Below are 27,120 nucleotides of genomic sequence, written 5' to 3' on the forward strand. Positions count from 1 at the left end.
CGTACCCAGTAGAGCACATCTGTCCAGCCCTCCATCGTGATGCACTGAAACACTGTCAGCATGGCAAAAGCAAAATTGTCAAAGTTCGTGATGCCATGTTTAGGTCCCTCCCAGCCTGCCTTGCACTCCGTGCCGTTCTGGCACTGCCGCCCGTGCGCAGACTGGGGGGCACAGGGAGACGGGTCGTCTTCTGCAGGTGTATCTTGAAGGAGAGAAGGGGGGGAAAAAAGGAGATGAAGAGAAAGAATTGCCACTGGACCCACCGTGAAGGATATCTGATTTTAACAAATACATTTTGCAGCGAGTTTGGCAGATTTCTCAGGAATACACGAGCGACTGCTGGCCGTTGTGCTTCACTTTCTTTTTGTAAAAAAAAAAGTGAAGCTGTCAAATTTTATAGTCAAAACAGAGATGGACTTTTTTTTCAAAGCATACCCTCCTATGAGGAAAAAGTCATGCTTTTCAACATGAGAAGGAACGTTAGACCAAGTCTATTATGTTTCATTAGGCTGCACATTGTGACCATAATGGCAGCGTGTTCATTCCGCAGTCACCCGGCATCTGGGTTAACCTTGGAAGGGAAGTGCAGCACTGATGGCCATTCCGTTGAAGGAGGCTGAGCCCCTGCAGCACACAGGCTTCAGTGCTCTGGAGACAAGATGATATGGCACTGGGCCACTGCTGAATTAGAGCAGAGAGCATCTGGAGCTCTGCTCTTCTGGAGTTTAGAAGCTGTGTGGCATTTTATCAGTAGCCCAGTGGCACTCAGAAACTCTATAAGGCAGTTGCTTGATTATCGACCCCTTATTCTGTACAGATGTTTTCAGAGATCTGAGAACCCATACAACAAGCCAAACTAAATGCTTTGGTATATGAAAAATGCCACAGAAAACATTTTTATAACCACAAAAACTTCTGCAATATTCTTTTAAAAATATATGGATTTCAGATCTTAAGGCTACCTTTTTAACAGATGCAGGTATGTATGTGTAGGGGAGCAGGTAATTATGTTTGTTTCACATCTTATATGGTAAACAATTTAATTTTCTGAAAGTTATGATCATATTCTGATCATTAAAGAATGCCACAAACAGTAATATTAGAATTAGATGCCATAATGTAAATATTTCCAGACAGAATGGAGAAAGATATGCACACTTTAAAATGTAAACCAGAGCGACAATTCATTATACTTCTAGCATCATTTCCAGAAAATGAAATCTGCCAACATTATAAAAGCAGAAAATACAGAACTTCTGAAACAATTTCCTGCTGTAAAATATAAAATATTTTCTTAGTTATGAGCTGCTCTGGGTCCTAGGCATTAGCACCCACCACCACATGAGAAATCAATGCTGTTCAAGTTCAACAAATCAAATGAAAAAGAGCAGATGGTTAGATGAGTGAGTGACAATGCAATTGAACTACTTTGAAATGGGAATATTTCTTTCTGTAAATAATTTGAAAGTTCTTTCCTGATGGATTTGATGCAAAAATTTTCTTCTCATTAATATAATTTTGTTTTCTTTCTAGCTCCATTTCTAACCACAGCCTCTTTTAAAAAAAAGGTACAGCCTTGAATTATATATTTCTTTACAATGGAATACTGGTTTAAAACAAAGATGTATTTGTGTATGAGATTTATAATAAAATATATGAGTTTTAAATTTCTGTGATGTCATGTCATCTGCAGTTCAGTCTGCTAATGACAAAATTATCACTATTTTAGTGTTGCTTGAGCCTCTGGGAGATTTGTTAAAGAACTCAGGTTGGCTTGTTGTGCCAAAGGTCCACATTAAAAAGTCCATGACTCTGTTTAGCAGGAATCAATAGCTTTGCATGTAGCCTTTACAGACAGCTAAGTGTTCAAGATGAGGAAGCTAAATTGTCACCATTGCAGTCTCTCTGCATCACAGGGGATTCATATCCAAGAAGCAGAACAGAGGAGACACCCCTGTGTAACCCCAAACAGGCAGTGAGCAATAGTCACCCATCTCCTGTGACAGCACAAATGCTCCATTACTTATGGGAAAAGCCTCCCTCCGAAAATCTTTGTACGTGTGTACGTGTTCCCCTTACCTATCAGTCCCCCTTGCACATGGTAGCAGGTCTTATGCATCTTCCCCATGAATAACTCCAGTCCAATGATGGCATAGATAATAATGACAAACAGCACCAGCAGGGCAATATGCAACAAAGGGACCATGGCCTTGATAATGGAATTTAAAACCACCTGGAGACCTGCAGAGAGAACAGAAGGAAGCACTTAGCAAGAGAACAAAATTTAGGGAGGCTATAAATTGCACAGTAGTATGTCAGTTTTATTTCATTCCCCCTCCCCTGAACTCATTATCTTGATGATGTAAAGATGTACATTCACAGATCAACTCCCTCCAGAAGTTCCCCAGCATTTCATAAATTTATGATTTTGGTCTAGATCACAGACTAAAGTAAAGCTTACTTTAGATAAGATACTAACTTACCTGTCACCAAAATACCACCTCCCTGGGGAGGGAATATATTAGCTGGTTTGCCTATTCATGAAAAACATGCCTAAGGTGTTCCACACACAGTACTGGGGAGAGCTAAAGTATGGAGAAAACAAAGAACAACCAGAACTGAAGTGGGACAAGAACTGTGAGACACACAGCAAATGTTGGGGTGCCACAGAGTTGCACTCCGGAGCGTGGGGAGAGATGACAAACTGAAGTCACATCCCTACTTTGATTCTGGGTTCCTGCAGAAGTCAAGAAGGTCCCAGGCAGAGTCTGAGATGCTGAAGGACCACCAAACCCACACTTAGTGAGAGCTCCCAGCCTTCTGAGGATCGCCCTCTGCTCCACATCCCCCTCACCTTACTTCAGTCTCAACAGAGGGAGAGTCAGAATCAGCAGTGTTGGTTTTGCTCCAAGGATTAGGGATCACTTTTTAACAGAGGTTGTCCAGAAAGAGGTATGAATAAAATATTATTACATGACTGTTGTTAAGGCATGAAACTGTTAGAAGTCCTAATCATGAGGAAGCCAAACATTTCCAGAATGGGAAGGTGACATGCCGCCAAGTTTTCTGAAGCACTAAGCAGCTGTACCCTCACATGCACTGGACTCAAGCTGCAGATTCATGTGCTTCTCTCTGTCTCCTTCTCCTCATTTTGTAAAACCAGAATAATAAAGCCAGCCTCATAAGCCTTTAGTAAGGATTTGCATTTACAAATGTCTTAAAGTTGTTATCACTGGTAGCAATGATGGCAACCACTGTCACTGGCAAGTTATTAATGCTGGAAGTATTGAGAGACCTCTGGAACTCTATAGTCTACAAATAGCCACACCAGAACAATTACGAGCTCATGATTTTGCAATGACTGAGAGCCAGAAGTCATTAATGTCTCCTGCAAATGCTGTCATCTCCTCAGAGAAGTTGATATTAGCTGTGATTTTTGAAAAATGTGATTCATGAGCTGTAAATGCCTGTTATACATCTGCCAAGAGAGTTTGTGATAACTATTAACTTTGAAAATCTATCATCTGAGGTTTTCAATTTTTTTTTTTTTACTTAAAAAAAAAAAAGCCAACTAATTTAAATACTTTCTTATAAGGATGACACATCTCTTGACAAGCACTTTCACTTGTAGGCAAACCACTTGTCAATTCACAGCTAAGGCTGAGACTGTGTTTGCTCCTCAGCCTTGATGGAACACAGCAGAAACCATCAAAGGTGGCATCAGCTGCCCGGCCAGCAAGATCAACTCACTGCCTGCTGGCAACCCAGAGCTGGGTACTAACATCCCTCTAGTCAGAACATGTTTTCAGGTTTCTACAGTCAGTTCAGATATATGTTAATGGTTCATGCTGCTATCCAAAGGGAGAGATGTTCAGCATGAAACATTCTGGTTTTCACAAACTGATTCTTACATGAAGTACATTACTGACGGGATCAAAACATCCCATACAAGAATGGGCCTCTTTGCTTGCTCAGTTGCCTCTGGGTACTCCTCTGGGTAAGCAATGCCTCTGGAGGAAAAAGAAATTGCTGTACTTACATGAGGCAGTCAAGCTTTTCCTCTAGATGTTCGCATCGTTCAGCCTACTAATTCTAAATACGTACAGAAAACATCACTCCAATTCTTTATATCAGTCAGGAATGTCACATTCACTAGAAAATCAAAACACTGTCCCATCTACTTCCAAAAAATGTCAACAATACAAGAAAGTTAAAAGACTACAGATGGCTACAAACCTGAAGAAAAAACCCCAAAACTTTGCAGGCTGAAATATTTGTAGCTTCAAACAAATCTACACAAAAGCAAATAAAGGCCTCCCTTTTTAGTGATTTTAGTGGAGCCTTGTTAATCCAATATGTAGTCAAGATTACGAGGTTAAGAGTTCTAATACCAGCTCTTATGTAATTTACCCTTAATTATTATTATTAATTGATTTATTATGCATCATAGGACATACCTGGTACTCTTGAGAGGGTACCGAGAACAGACAAAAAGATGAACAAAAAAGCTCTCTCATTTTAAATACAGCTTCATTATCACTCACTTCATAAAAGTGCTTCAGCTACTACAGATGTCCAGAGAAGATAATATCTGCACAAATCAATGCCCTTTGTGTTAACAAAGCAGTACTTGTGAAATCAAAGGCTTGCACCATAAACATGATGTTGGGAAGTCAAGGGGAACAGGTACCACCAGAAGATGTACAGGACCTCCAGCCAGCTTAATTAGAGAAAATCTTCTTGAGGATAATAAACCAGCTTTGAAGAGGAGATGAGGTTCTGAATACTGTTAGCATGAACTGATGTGTGTGCTGTGCAGTGCTCCATTAGGGCAGCCTGTTTTCAAATCTTGATGATTCCAGTAATTAGCAAGCTTAAATACATTACCATTAAAGTATTCAGAGAGAAAAGCTAAAAAAATACTAACTATGCAGCAACTTGGGAAGTGTCCTCAGAAGATGTAATGTATGCTACTTGTGGAAGGGCAAGAGATACATGCACATCACCAGACTTCCCTGCATTGTTGTCAAGCTTATTGCTGCAATACAGCTACTGCCTGTAAATTACTTTATTCTCACTTAGGCAGCCACTTGCAACATGAGTACCTGTTGCAAGGAATAGTATGAGGAATCCTGCCTAGAGAAGTCAGAATGCCCAGTCAGAAAAGGATTAAAGGAAGAGCCATGGGCAGGTGGAACAGAGAAACTTTTTTAATAAAAAAAAACTTCACATGCCTCAAACCATATCAAATCTATGTTCTGAAACCTGAGAGGTGCAGATCAGTGTCTGGGGATGATCATATGCGTTTCTGATCAGAGCAAATGGAGGCAAATCATCCCTTTACAAGCAGTCACAAAAATTTTTTCTAACAAAAAGTGAGAATTCTACACATTTTTACAGGCTCTTTCCCTGTGTAGAGAAAGAAAAGACAGTTCAGCTTCTAAAAGAATGATTTCTCTGACCCAACTCATACATGCTCTTAATCTTTGCAACGGTGCAACACGTAGGTATCACCCAACGCGGGTGTTCACACCATTGCACATCTTTGGCATTTTTTTCTCACTTGTGGAGGAAAGGCTTGCACTCCTAGCAATGGGTTGTGCAGCTTATAATCGTAATTAAATCAGAGTGGTGACCTGATCAGACTGCAAAGCTGGCCTCTGGATTTCAAGGAGGTGATACCATTAACTGCCTTGTCACAGCAGAGCCAAATTTTTACAGTGTTGCTTTACCGGGGCTGGCAATGCCATCCTTGGCCAACCGTCAGCGTGGGGTCTTGACCTTAAGTCCTGACAAACAAATATAAAAATAAATGGTTTTCAAATATTTGGCATTCTAAACGTAGTTACTCATTTGTGGAAGCTCTCTCCGTGTGCTAGACACTCTCCAGACATCTGTGAAGGTACAGCATCTGCCTTGAGGAGCTCACTCCAGGCTGGACACAGACATAACTGCACAGGGATTAGGGAAAGTGCTACGAAAGGGATTGTTTGCAGTTTTTAAGCCCAGGCTTTTCTTCTGTTAATAATTGAAGATCTTAAACAACTCGTAGTATTTATTTTAAAAGCACTTCAGTTTACCTTTAAAAAAAAACCCCTCTTGGCTGAATTCTGTTGGCTGACACTGATTCCATAAATGTTTCAGCAAGCAAAACACGCTAGTGCCATTCCCCGGGCTTACAGAATTTAGCATTTATTTACACTGATAAAACATTTTAAATATTTATTACATGGGAAAAACATTGCTTTTTATACCAGGTCAAGCCCTTTTAGCCTCCAGAGGACTGCATCAACCCAAAGGTTTAGGATACAACTGGGGAGCAGGGAGACTAAGGAAGAAAGAAGAAAAAACCTTATACCAAGTAACACTGATCTCTCTCAAAGCTATGGGAAATACACTGTTGGGGGTGCTGCAGGTGTTTCAGAACTATTATATGGTGTTATACTTTTCTCTCAGGAAGACAGTGATGAGAGGGGCTGGTTGCTGTCTCATCGATTCCGGCAGTTATTGAAGAATGTGCTTTATCTCTAAGCATGTAAGTGTCTGCACCTAAAGCAATGGGATTACCTACACACCCCGTTGTGTACTTACAAGCTTTTTTGGATTTCAACCAATGCTCTGCAAGATGGCACCAAAAAAAAGTGCACCAGACTCAGCTGCTAAAATGCACGTTGCATTGTGGAACATATCCAAGGAAACTAATGTTAGGTTGGTCTCAGAACTCATATTTGGGCCTTTCCAAGCACAGCTCTAACTCACATTTTTATGTGTCTTTAATTTTGGATCTGATGGATCCAAAATTGCTGGACAGGGCAGTTTCCTGTTCTCATCATCTTAGTGGTTCAGGTCTCTAGAGAAAGTGTATCCCAAGTCTATTCTTCCATTGGTTTTGCAGGGCTGTATTTTGACTACCCCGTGAGGATGCCTGAATCATAACTATGAGCAGGGACAGTCTCATACAAATGACTACTTGAAAATGAGCAGGAAGAAAAGGGAAAGAAGAGGACTTTCAACCCCATCCATCCCTCCTCTGCCTCCTGATACATACACAAATACACATTTTCATACTTAAGCCAGTGCCAGGGGGGTGGGAGGTAATTATTTTTCTGCTAATATAGTTCAGAAGAAAACTACCACTTTCTGCAAGCAGGGAGGAAGCAGGGGAGGATTTGTGACTCAGCACAGTGCCTGACTCAGATCACTTCTGGGAACCACTCTTCAGTGACAGAGTTTATGCACCATTCCCAGCCAGGAGTGAGGCCTACCCACAAATCACAGTTATTTCTGACGATACACTGAGAGACTGCCACAACAGTTATCTGTATTTCCAAAGCACAAGCAATATAACCAGTAATATTCCCCAAAGTGGATGTTTATAATTTAATAAATGTAGACATCAGCTAAGAAAATTGAAAAATATTAAATATTCATAAATATGAAAGGTTTTATACCAATTTTAAAGCAAGCCTGGAAAACGTCAGACGGTTTTAGCACAAAAAGGTCAACAGTCGTGGCAAGATATCTTAGATAAGTACATCTGCAATGATTTGTGAGGGAAAACATGGAGGACTTTCTTCCCCAGTGTTACAAAAGGAACTCATATGACACAGTTCAGCTAAGGACAGCTGTACAATAACAGTTTGGGAAGGTAGTCCCTTTCTGTCTTGCTGGAGTCTCAAAATATTAGTAGCAGATTTCTAGATAAAGCAAATTCTGTGGGTGTAGTGCAGCATTCCTGGGGCTGCAGATGTCATTTCTATTTCAAGAATAATAGGGAAGCTCTTGGAATAGGAAGGAAAGGCACGACACAGGACAGAAAACTAGTTGAAGTGAAAAGAAAAAGGAAAGACATCTTTTTAAGCTGAATGGTGACTATTTTGGAGCAGGTAATGCCATATAAACATACACAAACATTGAATTCAAAACGATGTGCTGGAATGAATAGAAAAAGGAAAGTTTTGGCATCTGCTCACTCTGTTCACACTCCTGCATTTTCAAACCATGTCTTCATTGACTTCCCAAACCGAAATACACACACAAAAGGAGACTCATACAAATGGGGATGTGTATGTGAACACAATTGCTTTATGTTTGCCAAGTCTTGCAATACCACCCTTGCCTCATCCTTTGAGGCGAGAAAGGAACAGCAGAACAAAAACAAAAGCCACAACAAAACCCAGCTCTTCCTTCTGGATCCTTTTCTCTTGGGAAGCAATTCATCTTAAGTATCCTCTGCTTGTCAGAGGATATAGTCAAACAATACAGCTTGCCCTGAGCATGGTGGCCACACAGCCCCAGCTTTTGGCTGCCTGAGGAGGGTGGTTTGGATAAATGTACACACTGGTTTAGGCATTTGGACTCTCTGCTGGAACAGACCTCTTCTACCACTCATACAAGCATCTCTCTCTCCTCCTGGGGGGCTTTTTTTAACAGCTTTTTGTTCAAAGTACATAAGTGTTGACTTTCTTATGAAGTTGCTTGATGATTAAAAGACCTCACTCATCTTTCCAGATCCAACACATTAGATAGCTCCTACAGGCTCAACTTTATCCTCTAACCAGTTGATCTTAGCTCAGTTCAGCTGAAGATGAGGTCCAGGCAAGATCTTTAGAAAAAGAAAGTGCCTCTCCCATGCAGCTACCTGCATATAGAGAAGGAGCATGGGGGTTATTTTGAGCAAAATCACAAATGAAATCAGGTAATTTAACTTTGAGGCTCTTTTGAACAAAGACCACAGCTTGTTGTAAAATAGTCTAATGAAGAGAGCAGGGAGGATGAGGTCAAGTACTCACTGCCAGAGTGAGTACTTGACTTGTAAAGGGGGTAAAGATTGTACTTGACTTGTAAAGGGGACTTGTAAAGAGTGGTTGAAGGTAAGGCAGGTAAAGGGTGTGCAGGAGCCCTGGCAGTTTCTAGGCCAGCAAGGGTCAGCTGTCACCCTTTCCCAGGAAATAGCTTTGATTTTCTCCTGACAGGATGATCACGAACTGAGAAAACTGTTCTTGGGCCCATTGTAAAGGTTTTATCTATACTTAATCACTGTGAAGGATCACAAATAGGAAGAACTGTTCTTCACCCTTCCTAGAGCTATGCAAACCCAAGGACAGTTTGGCCTGAGGACTGCACCAGTTCTCAGTGAAATGACCCATCAGATTTCCACTTTTTTAATTGCTTCATTCTCAAGCACAGCTGTGACAGAGCACAGTTTTTCAAGCTCCAGTTCAAGAGGAAATTTTGGTCTAGTCCTGTGCCACTGGATTCAATCAGAAAACTTGTATAGGAATGTGGCAACATGAAGCACTGTCTTTAGTCTGGTCAAGTGAACATAAAGAACCCCTGAAACTGATAGTTAAATAACCTCTGAACTGAGATAAGGATGAGAAAGCTTTGTTTCAGGATGTTTGTTGTTTGTACACACCTCTGAGAAATGACTACACACATTACTATGTCCTAAGGACATAATTTTCAAAACAAGGAGCTATGGACACCTGTAAGTGCTAAGGCATCATAGTAACAGAAATGGGCTCAAAGCACTTGGGTCTCAATTGTTTGAGTGGAGCACTAATAACTGTTGGGTTACAAGTGCCTTTGTAAAGTTTTCGAAATTTTTTACTGTTTATTCTCATAATTCCTGAGTTATGTGGGTGTTAATCTCCTTTCTGCATCATAAATAATAGAGTAGTTTAATTGTTTCAGGTTCTTCTTTAGATACACTTTTTAACTCATCACCTGTGAAGAGGTTTAGAAAAGGTAAAAGCTTAAAAGTTAACAAATGTTCACAGGGATTCTGCAAATATAAAAGTGCATCCAGGGATGATGATATTATAGTCTTGTAGTACATGGAGAAAAATCTATTGATGGCAGAAATTGATCTTCTCGCAGGTTAAATGCTCCAACATATAAAAATTGACATACTCTGAGCTACACTAAGTTTTAACTTCTCATGAAAAAAGAATTACAAAAAAATTGGATAGAATTGCAGAAATCCTAAAACTTTCTCCTTAGCTGGCTATCTGTGTAGAAGAGCAGCACTGTATATGACAAACACAGGCAATAAAGCCCTGGAGAAGAAAACTCATTCTACCTCTTAACTTGGGACAGTGCTTAATGGGCATAGATGGGACTGAGCTCTGGAGAGACAGAGCATGACATTTTCTGGAGTATTTTGAGAACCTAAAAATAGGAAGCAACCCTGATCAGGTAATGAAAGAATTTATGCAAGTCACACAGTGTGTGATCAGTGCTGTGTTACTGCCTTGATGTATACTTTTGGTGTTTTTTTGTTTTCTCTTTTTAAACTACTGAAAATGTTGTTAATAAAAAAATGCATGGTATGACGTTAAAATCTTTGAAAAGACATGGCCAGACAAATCTGAACAACTCTGACTCTTAGCTTTAAGAACAGAGAGTGGATTTAGGCACTTATCAAGTCAGTGGTTAATCAGTCCCATCTCAGAATGCCTAAAACTCCAGCTTGCTTTCTTTTCCACACTAGTAAGACTGTTGTTTTTGATCTTTATAAACCTTATTAGACTTAAAACTCTGCTTGCTCGCATCAGCTAATAAAATGCTTTAGAGGAAAAAACACTTTCTGACATAAAAAGCAAAACCTCCTTTAGCTCACTAGGTAGCTCCAGTATATTTGGACAGAAAAATTAATGGTTACAGTTCTCACAAGTACATATTTGTCAGAAGAAAGAATGGTTCTTTATTGATATTTACTTCTTTCGTAACTTTCTTTACAAATTGAACAATTCAAAGATTTTTCTACAGATTGTGTATGTATTGCTAGGATGCACTGAAACTAAACATGTATTTATTTTTAATTTCCTTTTACATATAATAAGCTGTCTAGAGGGAATCATAAGGCATCAACAGTCTTTCATTTGGCATTGCTTAGTAGAAACAACAGAACTGTTAGGTTTAAAACAAGCCTTTGTAAAGCTTGTGTATATGGATACATGGCCATACTGGCTGGATCTCTGACCAAGACATCAAACCTGCTTAAAAGGGACTTCATCTTTTGGTAACTTCCAATACATATAAAAACCAACGTCCAGCAACGGCCTATGAGAAAACACCAGTTGCAGAAACGTGCTGAACAACAAGAAAAAACACTTATTACAGGAAAAAAAAAATCACCAAACCCAACAGCCAATGCAAAACAAGACAGAAATCTCAGCCAGGCTGCTAGTTTAGTGTGCTAACAGTAATAGAAAATAAATTTCCCCAACAGATTATATTTCTAAGATATATAGCATTTGCTATGTTCCAGTTCTCAAACCAGGCATGGACTAATGCCTTCAAAAAGGGGAGTCCTCTGCAAGAATGGTATCTGTTTGTAAGATGAGATGCTTGAAGAAAGTTTAGAGAGGAGAGGAGGTTTTGTAATCCAATAATGAAATTGAATTTCCATAGCTCTTCCCACTGCTAAAGAAAACAAAATTTAGTAAGTCCTATGGAAAAAAGTGACAAAAATAGATTTTTTGAATAATTTTTTCTATTTCTTTTATCCATTCTGTCAAAAATGCTTTTGATATAAAACTGTTGAGCAGCTTTAGCATCACTGAAATTGAAAAAAGATTCTTTGCAGAGGGTTAGCAGATGTTTTCTGAATCATGATTGATGTGGTAGGGCAAACCAGCAGAAGATAATCTAAAACTGAAAAAATAAGAGGCATAGCTACTAAGACAACTCGAAAAAAAATAGTTGAAACAAAGGGCAAAACACATGTGGGATAGGTTACTGTTACATGTGTTAAGCAGAAATTGGATTTGCTTCTGGAAAAAAGGGAGATTAAGAAAGATGTCTGATCTCCTTCCCTTTTCCCTGGCAGAAAGAAAACTTTGATAAAATTTTAACTGGGCAGGTTATGTGCGCTGTCATCTGTCTTTGGTCCATACTTCTCCATGATCAGAGTAGCAAATTATTTGTTCCATCAGTGAACATCTTAAGCAGAGAAAAGTTTATTAGCTTTTCATACCAGACAATCTCCCCGTGTTCTCAACTCGCACAGTAATACCAAGCAGATGTAACTCAGAAGGCAGTAGTTGATTTTGGAGAAATCTACATTAAAGAGAAGAGGGAAGGTCTCCAACAGATTTATTTAGCCACTGAAATTTTAAAATATTATTTCCTCATATTACCTTCCTCTCAATTCAGTGTTCTTTTGTTTTTTTCTTACTATAGCACTTATACAAGATGCCATATTATTACAAATTCAGATAATCACTGAAAAAAAATAATTTATTTGTAGACTTAAAATGCATTCACTGGTTGAGAGAATTATCTGACTGGTCCACTGCTCTGTGCTTTGCTGATATTTTGATAATTCTTTGTGAAAATCACAACAATGACTACAAGCATCTAATAATGCTTTTGGAAGGTCGGGACAAACTGAATTAATTCAAATAATGCCAGAATCATGGAACATCCATGTACAACCTTGTGTCCTGAGCAAAACCTATGAACTCTCTTGTGTCCCACTTCTGAGATGACTGCTACCCAGTGTGTGTTAGTCACTCCTTTGAGAGAGGATGGAAAGAGAATGTTAGAAAGTCCCAACAGGTCAGTAACACATTAATAGCCATACAGGCACTTTAGAGAAAATGAACAAAGGACTTGAAATCGTTGCTTACAAGATCTTAAATTAATAAGCAATACAAAATTCAGCCAGTTGGAGTCAAAGTATGCATTTGGTGCAAGCTTTGGATGACATCAGATGCAGTAGAGATGTCATCTGGGAGAGAATGTGAGAAAAAAAACAGAGTAGATCATACTCTTACTATTTTGATGTGGAACAGCAATATCTTGCCTTGCCCATCATGGTGACAGCAACAGCCAGCAACTACAAGTGAGCAACAGGGAACCCAACACACTCCTGCTGATACCAGTTAGCTACAATCTGTATGGATGCTTCTGCTCCTTTATTGTCCAGACAAAAGCATATCTAAACAACACAAACTATTCTTAGGAGACAGCAGATGGCATTCTTTGATTTTTCAGATGCTTTAGGACAAGCAATGTTGATGGCAGGGGCTCTGTCTCAGAGCCATGCCCTACACCCAGTTCTCTGAATGAGAACTCTGGGCATTACATGAAGAATGAAAAAAGGGAACTAGAAAAAAAGTCTGATCCATCCAGACCACTTCTGAAAAATCTCTTACTAAGCCAAGCTAGAATTTTTTTATTATCTCCATGTCTGCTCTTTGATGTCAGAATGGGCTTTGTTCTCTTCATTTGGAAGGGACTGCCTGCACCCTGATGTGGTCCCACATTATGGTATTGGGATTTTTTGGTTGTGAAGGCATGCTGAATAATCATGCCAGCATGCACAGTAATTGGTAGGATAAAGGCTGACACTGTTATTGGATACATTTGTAGTTAGTGTTATTTTTAAAAGAGCTACATAGCCAAGATCAAATAAATATTTCCCTGTTTTCACTGGCGTTCCTTAAATATGAGCAAAATCTTTATTACAGCAACAACGTGCCTCTGTGAGTAATCTTCTTTACCAAGATAGACCTCTTTTGGCTACACCAAGTTAACTACTTCTGGCATAAATTACATCATTCTGTAGGTTGTACCTCTAAAGGAACAGTGCTTTAGGTCCTGACTGTGTAATCCCTACTCACAGGAATGATCTTCACCTATGGGAGATGCTATGCTAGAATCAAGTTACTCCCTTGAGTAATGGTGACCTAAGCAAATAAAGGACTTGCAAGCATGTGTAGAGTTTTAAGTTAACTATGAAGAAACAAACTTAATGAGGACATTTGGTTCAGACTGTTCTATCTTTTTTAATCCGCTCCCTTCCCATTTGTAATGAAAGCAAAACAAATTGGCCACTTGAGATTAAGAACAGCTAAGCAAGGACATGGGAAAGGTGGTGCAACTTGTCCTCACATGCTGTATGTGCTGGAGAGATGGTACAGACAGTTAAGAAGTCTTGTTCAAGAATGAAGGAGAGCACCAGAAATCTGCCTGAGAGCACGTTTCCTACAGCTTCTAGAGCTCAAGAGAAAAGAAAGGAACTGGACTTGGCAAAACCCGACATTATTTAATGTAAAAACAATGACATTTGAGGCAGAACTGGAATTTGGAAGCCAAATTTTGCCTAAAGGTATTTGCAGCAGTTCCCCCTGTTGTCAAGTACCTTTATTCTCATAGGTTTGGTGGCAGTAAACTGCCAAGTATATTGTCTCCTCCGGCTTACTGTATTCTCTTGTTCCTACACACAAACCTTTCACAGGTGGGAAGCTTAGATCAGGCCACTTCTCCCATCTCCTCACCTTGAAGGCAGGATTTTCCACTGGTGTGAAGTGACCACCATAACCTCACATGCATCAGAAGGGTAAATGCAAGCCCCTTGCTCCACCAGTGACAGTGAATAAATGCAAACCCTGTGCAAAACACGACTGTCAACCATACTTTGCTAGAAACATACACATTGCAAAAGAAAATTGACTTTCTGACTGCCAGTTATCATTTCCTTAAAACTTAAGACTTAGCATGTGCTGTACAACATATAAAAACAGTCAATGGCTCACATTTCTTTGCCATATTCCAAAAGTACATGGTTCTCAAAAGAGATGTCATTTTGGATTTGTTGAATTCTCTGTGTTTATAACCTCAATTACATTATTTCCTCAACTATATGAGGTGTTATTTTCTTGCACAATGCAGAAAACAATGAGAAATTACAGTTGAAAAGTTCAACTGGGCAACAAAAAAAACCCAAAACCACCCATACATCCCAAATGAAACCAGGTAATTGCATTGGATGTGTTTTATTTCAACAGCTGCAAAATGGAATCATTGCAATAGACTGAGCTGTGCTGTCACAGTGGCTGGGAAGGCACTGCAGGCCAAGCAGGAGGGCAGTCACAGGCCAGACAGTCAGGTGTTGGGGACAGAATAAGGCAAATGTCACCACTGCACACTGAGGTACAGAGAGAGCCCAACAACATCTAGAGCTGCTCTAGGTCCTGTCCTCACGCTCCAGTAAGGTGGTTTGGCACACCCAAGTTGACACAGTGCTGTAACTGAGAACAGTGTATTTCCCCTGGGAAAGAACATTTGAGGGTAGTTAAAAATCACCATTTCAATCTCCCTTCTTTACATGGTACAGGCAGGATGTAAGGTTCCAGGAGCACAGTGCCTGCAGCAGGAACTTGGCCCTCTGCGTGGTGTTTGATCCTTCTTTACTGGCCTAGCCTTCTGCACACACCAAGTGGAGAGGTTATGAGGATGTTTCAATCACATCCAAGTTCAATTTGGCTTCTGGAATAATTCAAGTTTACAAGGATTACACAAGAGAGAAAAGGTTATATCGGTTAAGGACACTACCTCCAGATCAGCTCTGGTGGAAGATTAAGTCTTTGGCATAGTACCAGTTTCTAGCTCACAGCACCAAGAGGTCTTCTGATAGGCAATGAGCATCAACCCCCCATTTTTATAAATCATTCAAGAGGAGATTCTGAGTTCTGGAATCAAGGATGATATAGAGGAGTTGCTTAGTTTTACATTAGGAGGATTACCATGGTGAGTCTGACATGTCCCTACTGTCCTGAACTCTGTAAATTACACTGTATTTTGCTACAGAAGTCCCTCTGTATTTTTCTTTCAGTGGATGGTATCTCTGAATTATGAAATTATACAGACAGAATTCCCCTATGATTTCAAATTATTAGATTACATCACATTCCTTAAAAAAGGGGAGGAAAAAATATTGCCAGTCTTACTGTTAAGAACAGTCATCACTGGAAAATGCAGACTATAGCCTAAACATCTTGTAAGCTTTTTAAAGCCTTTTGCTCTTACTTTTCCATAAAAAACCTGACCGCAATTTAATATGCAAAATGTACTTAGGCAGTGTCCCAGACAGAATAAAACTAGACAGAAATAAATCCAGTCCTATCACCCCTGGGACTTCCTGGCTTCATCTACACGCAATAATATGGCAAATTAATAACAAACACAACTGGATGACTTTGCCAATCCAGCATCTCTCAAAGGGGCAACACTTTCCTCATGCATTACTCTGCCCATAGAGCCTTCGAGTTTTTTTTTCTTCTCATCTTCATTGCTGTAAGTGGTGAATGTGGCATCATATATGTGGTCCTGAATCAGGACCTGGTTCAGATCTATCAGGACATTGCAGGTAAAGGCAGGATACTTTACTACCTATTGCAAAGTTCAAAGAAACAGCTTGATTAATGCCAGAGAGTTTGGGATAAGGATGGAAGATGACTGTGGTAACGAGAAAACACTGCAATGAATATGGGGTAGAGAACACTGCCAGGACTGTGAAAAGAATGATAAATTTTAATAGATAAGAGCATTTTAGGGCAAATGAGAACTAATTGTAACGAGACAGACTAAAATCTAAAAAAGTTTAAATTTTTCATTCACCTTGTCTGACGGTGCCCAATTTTCTCATGAACTCAGAGTAATCATGGACTTCAACAGAAGTGCCATTCCGAAAAATTAGTCACTCCAGTCAATTATTTAAATACATGTAAAGGTAGTCACCTCGAGGCATTCACACAGGAAAATTCTAGTCTTATTTCATTTTAACTAAAAAATGTACTCAGCCAGATACAAGCTGTTGTTTCACTAACAGAAAGACATTTCACTGTTGGGAGGAGGGTTTGGCTGAGGTTCTTTTGCTCATACCCTCTCTTTCCCAGTTACAGAATTGTTGCATCTCCCGTAGGCCATGTAAGTACTGGTGCTACACTGCCTTTGAGTGGCTCTCCTGCTACAAGACTCCAGTGAAGCTTGAACACATCGCAAGCTTAGCTATTTTTTGCTTTAAAAAATAATAGTGATGGCAGGTTTTTGTTCTAGTGGAACAGTGAGGTTTCCTCTCCAGCTTTGGTAAGCATAACATGGTCTTCTGCCCACATAAATCTGTGTTGTCAGCAGAGGAGCTCATTGAAAATACAAATACGGGGCACAACATCCACTCAAATTATATGGCTTCCAAATTGTCTAGAAGCAATTATTTCTGGCAAATATCAGATAGACAATAACCAGTGGCAACAATGTAGTTACATTAAGACAAAGTACAACATAAAGAGGATGAACAGAATGTATGAGGTGGTATAATTGAGCAGCACGAATAGAGGTGATAGAAATGGAATTTAATAAGTTGAAAGGGCGTGAGTTAGCATGCGTAGGAGTAACTGATTGCCCTTTCCAATATTCAGGAGTGATTTTCTTTTTTAATTGGATCATACTTCTTCATTGACGAATTGGATGCTTCTTTTTGCCCTCCTCAAGCACAAAATGTTTAAAACAAGTTTTAAAATATGTAATAACATAAAATTGAGAGAGAAGAGTAATCATCAGAAAACTTTTAGCATAAAAGCGTTGACTTGATTCTGTCCCTAGAAAGCTTTATAATGCTTTACACTTCTGCCAAAGGAGATATGAGATAATAGTTTCCAAGACAGTAAAGTGATTAAGTTTTGGTAGACTTGCTGATTTTGCACTTGTCTACTTATGTCCATCAAGGGAATTTTTTTCCTTCTCTTTCCTTTCTCAAACCAATATATTGATCTTAATGCCACATATTAAGATGAGTGTTCCGATGCACGTGTGAAGTTTTTCTTATAAGGAGACTGCTTTGGTACACCAGCAGTAAAGTGATTTCAGCAACTGAAATAAAGTATGCACTACAAGAACTATGTTAGTATGACAGTGACAGAATAGTTGAACGGTGAAATCTATCCTGTGTATCTATGATATAAAGTACTTAAGTCTAATTTTCAAAAGTGACCCACCACTGTGAAACCTAAATCATCCATGTGCTTTTGAAGATATTCAGTATTAGCTTACACATTAATGCCAGGCTAAACAGACTGAGTGTGGATCATTTTTCCAGAAGCAGTATGACTTCAAAAATAGTTGGGGGCTGGGAAAGAAAAGTTTGCTTAATTAGCTCTTACACTTTATTTTTCTCAAAAAGCAACTGCAAGAACGGGATGAGAGCTGTGGGAAGTATCTAATCTATTGTTCTGCCATGCATCTCACATAGGCAAAACACAAACTGTACTTCTCACTCAAAGAAAAATGTTTTCCAGAAAAGAACTCCAACTACTTAAAAAAAAAAATCAAACCCACAAAAAATCCCAAACCAAACCCAGTCTATCCCTATGGCACTGCTTGGAAACATGTAAATACTTAACACTATTTTTTGAAGTTGTACCCAAATACAGTGCCTTTGAAGGCTTATCCCATGATGCTACAATTGCTTTTTGTGACATGGGTAAAAAAATGTCTGTCTAATCTTTTAAACAAAATGTCCATCTTCTTCCTTATGACAGGTGGTCTTGTGAAAGTCCATATAACCACAAAGCAAAAAAGCATCATCTGTTCTCTTAGAGATTATGAAATATTGATGTGCCCACAACAGTCATCCAGATGTAGTCTTCAGGCTTTGTTGAATTCATAACCCCAAGCCCTTCTGATTTTAGGAGGCACTGAAATAATTTGGGGCCTCAGACCATTCAAGCCTAACAAAGATTGTCAAAGGTACCTTTGCTTCTCTGCCCATGTGTGAACCAGCTTTGCTTGCAGATGAACCACTTACTGCACTGGACAGTCCCTGATTCCTTCATTGAGACATTTACTGGCAAGGGACAGCCAAGTCCTGAGAACTAAGAATGCATGGGACTTGGAGAAAAGGGATTCTGAGCTCTGAAGCTTTCAGATAGTTGTGTTGACCAAGGTGCCCAGCACTGCCAGCCAACATGAGACATAAAGAATTACAAGCCACTTCTGGAAGTGTTAAACCTTGAACTTTCACTTCAGTCTCTTGATCTGCAAAATGCAGACACCAGTGATTTACATCAGAGGGCAACTAGTATGTTTTTTCCCCTTCAAATCATACTTATGTGGAAACTCTCTATATTCTGAGACAGGTTTTTAAATGAACAAACCTGAATACAAAAGATGTCCCTCTTAAATTACATTATTTCCTATGGATTGAGCCAGAGAGAAAAAAATCTACGCAAACTCCTTGTGACTCAGAAAAAAAGATTCCATGCTGCAAGCCAGTCCCTCCACTTCAGACAACCTATTTCCCAACACCAATTCTGAAGAATTTAAGATTTGCAGGCAAAAATTCACCATGTGTTTCACAAATCTGGTTTATAAGAATCATTGTGCTTTACAGACTTTTTTCCAAGCAGTGGTAGTTAGATCTGGACCTGGAGCCAAGCAGCAGATGTTGGAATTTCCATGCAGAAGGTGGCTGCCAATGACCCAGAGGATCCCCTCTTACTAATGAGATGCTGTTTCCATACACTTAGAGAGTCTAAGTGAGAAGAAATTGCAGTGCATGTTACATTCATGTAATTTTAGGACAAATCTATGCAGGTTGTTTCCTCAGAGGGGAAAAGTGTACTGCGTTTTGGAAGGGGAAGGAAGCAAAAAGTATTTCTTTATGGATGACAAAACACTGCAAGTGCAATATTGGTAACTCACCTACTGGTATTTAAGATGCCTCAGGGGCAAAACTTGGATGGGACCCAGAGATTTGACTTCTAAACCTCTGCACTAAACTTATGTAAGAGCATAATCCTGTAATGTGCTATTTATGGTTAACTTGGGCAATCTTATCTAAAAGGCCTCATGAGAAAAGTTACGCTCTAATACATATGGATGTGATAACATCTATTCTAGGCTAATCAACAGGCATTTGTACAATTAAAAAATGCCCAGTGAAGATTGCAGCTGTATTAGCTACAGACCTCAGTAGGCTTTTTAAAGCCACACCAGCACCAAAGAAGCCATTTTCAATTAATATGTCCCTAGTTAGGACCATAAAGACTAATAGAGGATGTCTGTCAGGTCAAGTTGATGGCTCGCCTGCTTCACACTGCACTAGCCTTTTCTTGTCTAGATCAAATATTTGTTAGTCTGCATCAGGCTCCCTGGCCCTGTTCTGGTGCAAATAAAATACTTCTCTTAATAAAAAAAAAACATAAATGGATTATTAGATAGTCTACACTGCGATCAAGATCGTATATGGATATGAATATGTGTCAGATTTAATTCCCTCAGCTTCCTCTAGTTCTCCAAAAGCACTAGCCAAGAGACCTGAGCAGGAGTAATAAAACTTCCCCATGTCTTGGGGAACACATGTTGTTCTCCAAAATGCAAGAACTACAAGCACAGTTAAGCTCAGCCTATGTCAGGACAACTCTCAGAACCTGTCTCAGCATCAACAGCCTCTCACCCAAAACACTCCTGTTCATAGATGTTTAAATGTGAGTACCTTTCCCTTACCAGACAGTGGGCATGCAACCAGAAAGCACTAAAAGGCTTAAATCAGAGAAGGACTAGGAAAGAACAAAACCTTAATTTACAGCCAGGAATTAGGTGGGTTCCCGTGCAGACTGAAGACCACGGAGAGAACAGGCTTCATGAGACAAATCTGTCCAAAAGCAGAGCTGTGTTCCGCAGGGACTGAAGGTAGTGCATGGTACTTGACTGTCTGAATGAAACAACCCACTAATGCCTAACAGAGGTGTCATGAATGGATAGTAGCTCTGTATGAGAGGGGAAGGTTCTTAGTTGCCTAACAGACAACATTTGCTTTTCTGTTTTTCTGCTCACCCTTTGATGCCCAAAGCGACCCCAAGCTGAGGACAAGCTGAGGCCTTACAGACAGACTAGCAGGCACAGCTTTTTGTGAGACCAAATAGCAGTGCTGTCAATTGCTGCAGTATTTTCTGCTTTTATCAGTGCTTCAGCTCCTCCCACAGAGACTATCAGCTTTCATTAAAAAAGTTTCTACCCTTTATGGCTGTGGGGAAAAGCCTGCAACCATGATTCTAATATAACCTAGTGGGTCAGAAAACAAGCCAAAGAACAAGAGCCTCACACTTCTGTTCCTAACAAATATATCATGACTTTTAAGCTGATCTCATAGTTTATGGTAACTTGACTCAAGGCTTTTGAATGACTAAGGTTAGAAGTACTTTAACTTATCAAACTAGCAAGTTCCTCAAATAAAAATAAACAAAGTGCTTTCTTACAGCTATTCTGAAGAAGATTAACTCCTTTTCCACTAACTACATCTCTCTTTACTATAAAAAGGAAACAATGACAGTTTTTAACTAACCCTTTCTCCAGAAGGCAAACAGGTCCCAGCTATTACAAATTCTCAAGCCAGAGGATATAATCTTCCCACATTGACATGTCCATATTCCACCTCCACAATGGAATTACCAGACTTAGTTACTCATATCTTTGTTGTAACTGGATGATGTAATTTGTTGAAAATGTATGATGGACTACCAAAGGCTACTTGAGGACTTCCTCAGAGGCATTACAAATAATTTAAGCAAATAAGACTAACAGAAAACATGACTGTGTCACTGCCCTATCTCCTGTTGCTTCTAAATTGTTCCCAGTACTCTTGAGCTGAGCACCACATGCAAAGAAGAAAATGCAGTTTTAACGAAAAAGTCCCTCTCCCTCCAAAACCAACACACATGACCATATAGCATTTCCATCAAGGTCAGGAATTTGTAACACCAACAATGCACTATGACCTCACAATTATTCAAAGGATCTTTTGCTTGAAATCACGAAAATCTTGGATCTTACAAAGGTTGCACAATCAGACTGACATACCATGAGACTTCCATTCCCCTTCAGCTCTGGTTTGGTCATCCTTTGATTAATATCACGTTTATCACGAATGCATTAATTTAAAAAAAAGGCTTCCCACACACCCCAAAAATAATCTGCATCACTCTCCGTCTCCAAAATTGTTACACAAATGACTCCTGCCCCATGCCACACCACAGACAAAAGAAAAACAATGTTGTTACTTACTAGGAACTCCAGACACCAGCCGTAATGGACGTAATACTCGGAAAGCCCGCAGTGCTTTAACATCGAATCCGGCACCTTTTCCTCCTATTGAATTCCCCCCATCTGCTTTGGTTGCTTGTTCTAAAATTGCACTAAAAAGCCTGCAAAAAGAAAGAGGAAACAATCTGTAGGCAGACAGCAAGGCTTGGGCTGAACAGGAACAGAGATCATCATCATCATATCACCCAAACTCTCTCACAGACCTGTGAAGAGTGTCACACATCTCAGTCGACATTCACATATGGTAGAGGAGAGACAGACTCTTCCCATATGCAACAGCCTATTGGTGATGTCTATACCATTTCCAAAACACTTGTTTCTGGAGCAGACATAAACATGACATGCTCCTCCTTCAGCCTAATGGCTCCTTGCAGCCAGCCATAGGCTACCAATACTTTGCTATCTTTATTAACCAACGATCCACCTTGGGGAAAAAGAATCATCACCCATAATTAATCCAATCATTAATTATCTGTCACCCATTTTACAAGGAATTAAGATTCACCAAGGTCACTGCAGGTAGAACTTGGTGTGAAACTCAGGGATCCTTCAAGATGCAAATTTTTAGATAAGGGAGTATGTTCACATTGTGTGCTTGAGTATCCGTTTGTAAATGCCCTGATGCACAGGCTAGGCAAAGTGAAAAACTGTAGGAGTGTTATTATTGGAATGTTTTATTATGTTAGCAAGCAAGGCAGAAAAGACAATGTTGTTGTGTGAAAAAGCTGAAGGCTCAACCTATCTGTTAATAAGAACTTGATTTAAGAAATTAGCTTTCAGGAAGCGGCTTCCATTTTTCTGGTAAAACATTAGTACCTTTGGGGGAGGACAGATTCCTCATGAATTTGCTAATGATATTGCTTTCAGCCTTGAAACCACCAGCTTGGACCCAGCCAAATTCAGCAGAGGTTAAAAGCTGTTCCAGTATAAATGGATGTCTGGCACTCTGTAGAAAATACTTGCCTGGGAGTGGCAGAGCCCCCTTGGCCCATAAGTTGCCATGGAGGTTCCACAGACAACTTTACAGAAACTGCCTGGAGTGCCAGGAACAGCCTATTTGGAGTGGCCCGGATTCAGCACTGGCTGGTTTCTCCTCAGACTTCAGCCTGCAGTGCCTCTGTCAGGATCTCATCCATATTCCACAGAGAGCTCCCAGACCTCACCAAGCAGAGGCTGAGCTGGACAAATGCTTAACAAGGAACTCCAACACCTGCAGCCTGTGTTAAATCTTACAGATAGGGCCACAAACATAAGGAGCTTGCCCTGGATAGGAAAAGGAGGATTCATTTACTGAAGCATCGAAGTCAACATTTCCCCAGCTCTAAATCCAACAAACAATGTGGATTAGAGGAATGCAAATGTGAAATTCATTTCTTAAGCAGGTGGGGTTTCTTTAAATTTTTCATATTAAGAGTCTTATAAAACTTGTCAACGGTGACTGAGGAACTCCTAAACTGGATCTATTCAAAGCCTCAACTTCAAGCACTGCAGAAAGATTTATCAACTAGGTAACAAGCGTGGGAAAAGCTGTGTGGGGAGGTTGGATGCTGAGTTTGTAGGTGTTGCAGACTGAGAAGCAGGATGCAGAGAAGACAAAAACAGAGCCTATGAGAAATACTGCATTGACTACAGATATCACAGAGAGAGATAAACAAGGGCTGATGCAAAGAACATGTATTAGTGGAATGTATGTATGTCTTTAGCTGTGTACACAGATTATACAGTTGCAATTTTCTGCTGGTCCCCATAATAGAAACACTGTAGGTCAAATTTGGCCTAATGTATTTTCAGTAAGCTAGTGATTAAGCTCTAGCAATGTGCTCCATTTCATATTCAAACGTTTCTATCTTCCTAGTCAACAGAATTCCCATACTAGATGATGAGTGACATATCTATACAACAGTCCCAGTCTCCTGGGATCCTCTGGAGGAAAAAGAATTTACTGCAAAAAAGCTTCTAATGCTGTTTTATATCTCCAAGACTAGAAATCTCAAGGAACTCTGAGTCAGGAATTGTGCAAAACTGAGGTCCCATTCTCCTGGTCCCCATTTTCACTGGCTCCCTGTTTTACCAAAGAGCAGCTCTTGGCATTGGGCACCAAGGCTGCTTCTACTGCCACTCCTACAGTGAGCAAACCACAGACTGCTCCAGAAATCTGCACCCTGAGCAAGCTGTACTTGTCCCAAATTAGTTCAGGAGGAGCAGAAACAAAACCAGTAGGACAGCTCACTCCTCTGGAGCTAGAACCTCCCTTCCCAGAGTGCAGAGTTCCCTATTTGTGTTGACGTGCTAAAACATGCTATTTTGAGATACCCACAGTCATCTGCCTACTACGCTTCAGGAATAACTTGCAGTAATTCCTGCTGCTCCTCATTAAAACCCCTACATTTAAACTTGAATTTCTAATCCTGCATTTCTAATGCATTTACTCCATAGTTAATATCTCCCCTGCTTTTTACCAATGCATTGCAACTGTTTATTTCTCTCATTTATTTCACTCTCTTTGTCTATTGTATTGGGGTCGAGACTGTGTTCAGTGTGGCCTGCTGAATGTCTACCCCACTCTTCAAGTTCATAGTACATTTTGCCAGTCCTGCTTCATTGTCCTCACCACCTCCTTCAGCCAGGGTGTTGGCAGACATCTATGATTCAGAGGCTACCACTACCTAATGCTCTTAGTTTTTCAGCTGTTTTCTGACACTAAAACAGCTGGATGGATGTTAGGCTACTGATATAAATTATGAGGCCAGAGCCCTTCTACCCTATATTTACATGGGAAATTCTGCTCTTTGATGAAAACCTTTGGGAAAAGCTTCCAGTAGGCGTGTGGAGCAAGGTGCAGTTCTTTCCTTCTCTTCTCAGGAGGTTAGTTAGCTGAAATGCATGCTCCAAGCATAGTGTGAGAGAACACTGTGCTGACAGAGAAACTGAAGTTTGGATGGCACAAAAAAGCAAGAGGGTTAATCTCTTGTGGCCACTGAAAATCTCACCATGAAAAATAAATAATAATAATAATAAAAAAAATAAAGAAATCAGGCTTATTTCCTTCCACCTAACTACTTTCTGCCAGCCTAAATTCACGCCCCATTTTCATTTGGATATGATGAAGCACAATTAACAGCATCTTGACTTCTGAATTTCACTTGTGACATGACTACACCTTAACTAAATTCATCTGACAGACGTGAATTATAACAGCAGAAAAACAAATTTCTATCAACACTTTTTTTTTTTGCATTTACTTGTGAAGTATAAAGCTAGCTTCACTGTTTTTCTTTCTTATATTTTGCTGTTTCTCTTTTGACATTTGAAATATCAAGAAGGTTTTCACTTTGCAGGATGACCCCAACAGCAGCATGATAAGGCCGTAACCTGCTCTTCATCTCTTCCTCTGTGAGGAGTGCACCATGATTTTTACAGCATTAAAAAAGAAAAAAAGAGCTTGTCAAGGGCCTCCAGCATATAAAAAGAAAACAGAGGGCTTGATATTTCTAAGTCCAAAAATCAGCAGGAAAACATAGCTGAAAGAATCCTCTCAGGTGCAAAAAAATAGTAAAATACAAAGATTTTTTTTTTCCACAGTGTTTTACAGATCACCTATGATTTCTGAGTGTGAAAGGGTTTGGATCTGTCCTTTAGCAACTCCACACAGGTCTTCAGAAACACAGATACTGTGACCACATTTTCCAGTCTGCTCTAGTTTCAGATCCTCCCCAAATACACCTCCACTGCTTACCTTCCCAAGTAAGACTGTCTTTCAAATTACACCACTTCTTTTTCTGGCAGATGCTACAGGTCCCTGGAGAATGACTGTGCCTGGCAGACAAACCACAGCACTGCCAGGAAAGACAGATATTTTTCTATCACAGCATTGTCAAGTCGGTCTTCTCTCAAGAGAAATTTCTTCCAACAGCCTAATATTAAAGGACATCACTGTGAAATCTGAAAGTTTTAATGTTTTCCAAAAGAGGAACAGCAAAAATAAAGGAAGCAGGAGACAATTTGACTAACCATTGGTGTCTGTGGGCTGTGCCTTATTAAGCAGCTCAGGGGTGTGGTCTCTACTCTTAGCTAATTATGTTACTAGAGCCTCTCATTGATACCCTCACACAGACGTTTTTCTTCAAAGCAGCATTTAACAGGGCTGCTATAGCAGGGTCATAGGCTGCTTAAAGATAAGCCAGAATCAAGCCTTAAAAGACATTAATTGATGAATAAGCAGATCTCCCACACTTCAAGAATGATAAGCTGCTACAAGACTACAGGTCTAAAGTGCATCCTTTCATCAGAAAATATAGCAGTTGTGTTCAGTGCTCCCCTCTGCTGCTGTTGCACATTCCTGTGGCCTTGTAAGAACCACTGACTCTAAAATCCCTTTGGATACCAGAGGACCTATCTTCAGAAGGCAGGGGACAGTGTACAGGCACATTGTAATAAACTTTTTTACAGGAACTGTGACTCCCCTCCAAAATGTATACCTGGTCCTGCAAATGTCTGTGTTGCTCTTACTTTGCCGACTTGTTTGTTTTAAGGTAAAGGAAGCCCATTGTGCAATATTATCTCTTTAAGTTACATGTGGTAAACAGTGCATAGGTGGATTTAAAAGATCTAAAACCTGTCTTTTTTTTTTGCTTCTTTAATTTCCAACAGCACTTGAAGATGTACTTCCCACCTAGCTTTTCTATGTTTTGTAGCAAGGACAGTCATCATTGTAAAAGAAGATGATTCCTAAGGCAGAGCAAGCACAGTTGGCAGTTACTACAGTTCTGGGACTTGATGCTTCCAGTACTAGTCACACACCATTCTTTGCCCCTCATACCAAATAAATCCCTCTGCCCAGTGCTGCAGCTGTGTACAGATCACTCAGGTTTCTCCAACAGCTTCATCAATAGGCAGAAAAAAGCACTACAAAGAAATACTGTTATCAGCACTTGCTCTCTTCCTCCTCTCTCTTTAAAATTTATTTTAAACATTTTCCATGGGGCTTCCTCCCTGGCAAAAGATTCAAATACACTGAAGTTTAAACATAATGTCATTGAGGGATTTCAGACAGCCCCTAGGAAAAGAAGACAGGGCAGAACAGGAACAGATGGTATCACCACGTAGATTTTGCAGAGGGGTTGTGGAGAGGAAAAGCAGCGCACCAGCCTAGGCTGTGGTACTGAACCAGTGAGTTTAAACAGATAAACATCAAAGGAACCCATCTGGCCTTGAAGTGGAATCTGT

The 27,120-nt window shown here is 39.9% G+C and overlaps 1 protein-coding gene across 25 annotated transcripts in view; it reads right to left on the minus strand.

The window, feature by feature from the left end:
- CACNA1C (calcium voltage-gated channel subunit alpha1 C) overlaps positions 1–27,120 on the minus strand; it is a 480,151-nt gene that overhangs the window by 172,936 nt on the left and 280,095 nt on the right. For all 25 annotated transcript variants that reach the window (XM_064654541.1, XM_064654535.1, XM_064654526.1 and 22 more), the window contains 3 exons: positions 21,856–21,995; positions 2,080–2,241; positions 6–202 (listed from right to left, as the gene is read on the minus strand). In XM_064654541.1, the coding sequence (XP_064510611.1) occupies positions 6–202; positions 2,080–2,241; positions 21,856–21,995 (499 nt within the window). The remainder of the gene's footprint in view (positions 1–5; positions 203–2,079; positions 2,242–21,855; positions 21,996–27,120) is intronic.

This window comes from Pseudopipra pipra, chromosome 5 (genome assembly GCF_036250125.1).
Source record: "Pseudopipra pipra isolate bDixPip1 chromosome 5, bDixPip1.hap1, whole genome shotgun sequence".
Classification (NCBI taxonomy): Eukaryota; Metazoa; Chordata; class Aves; order Passeriformes; family Pipridae; genus Pseudopipra; species Pseudopipra pipra.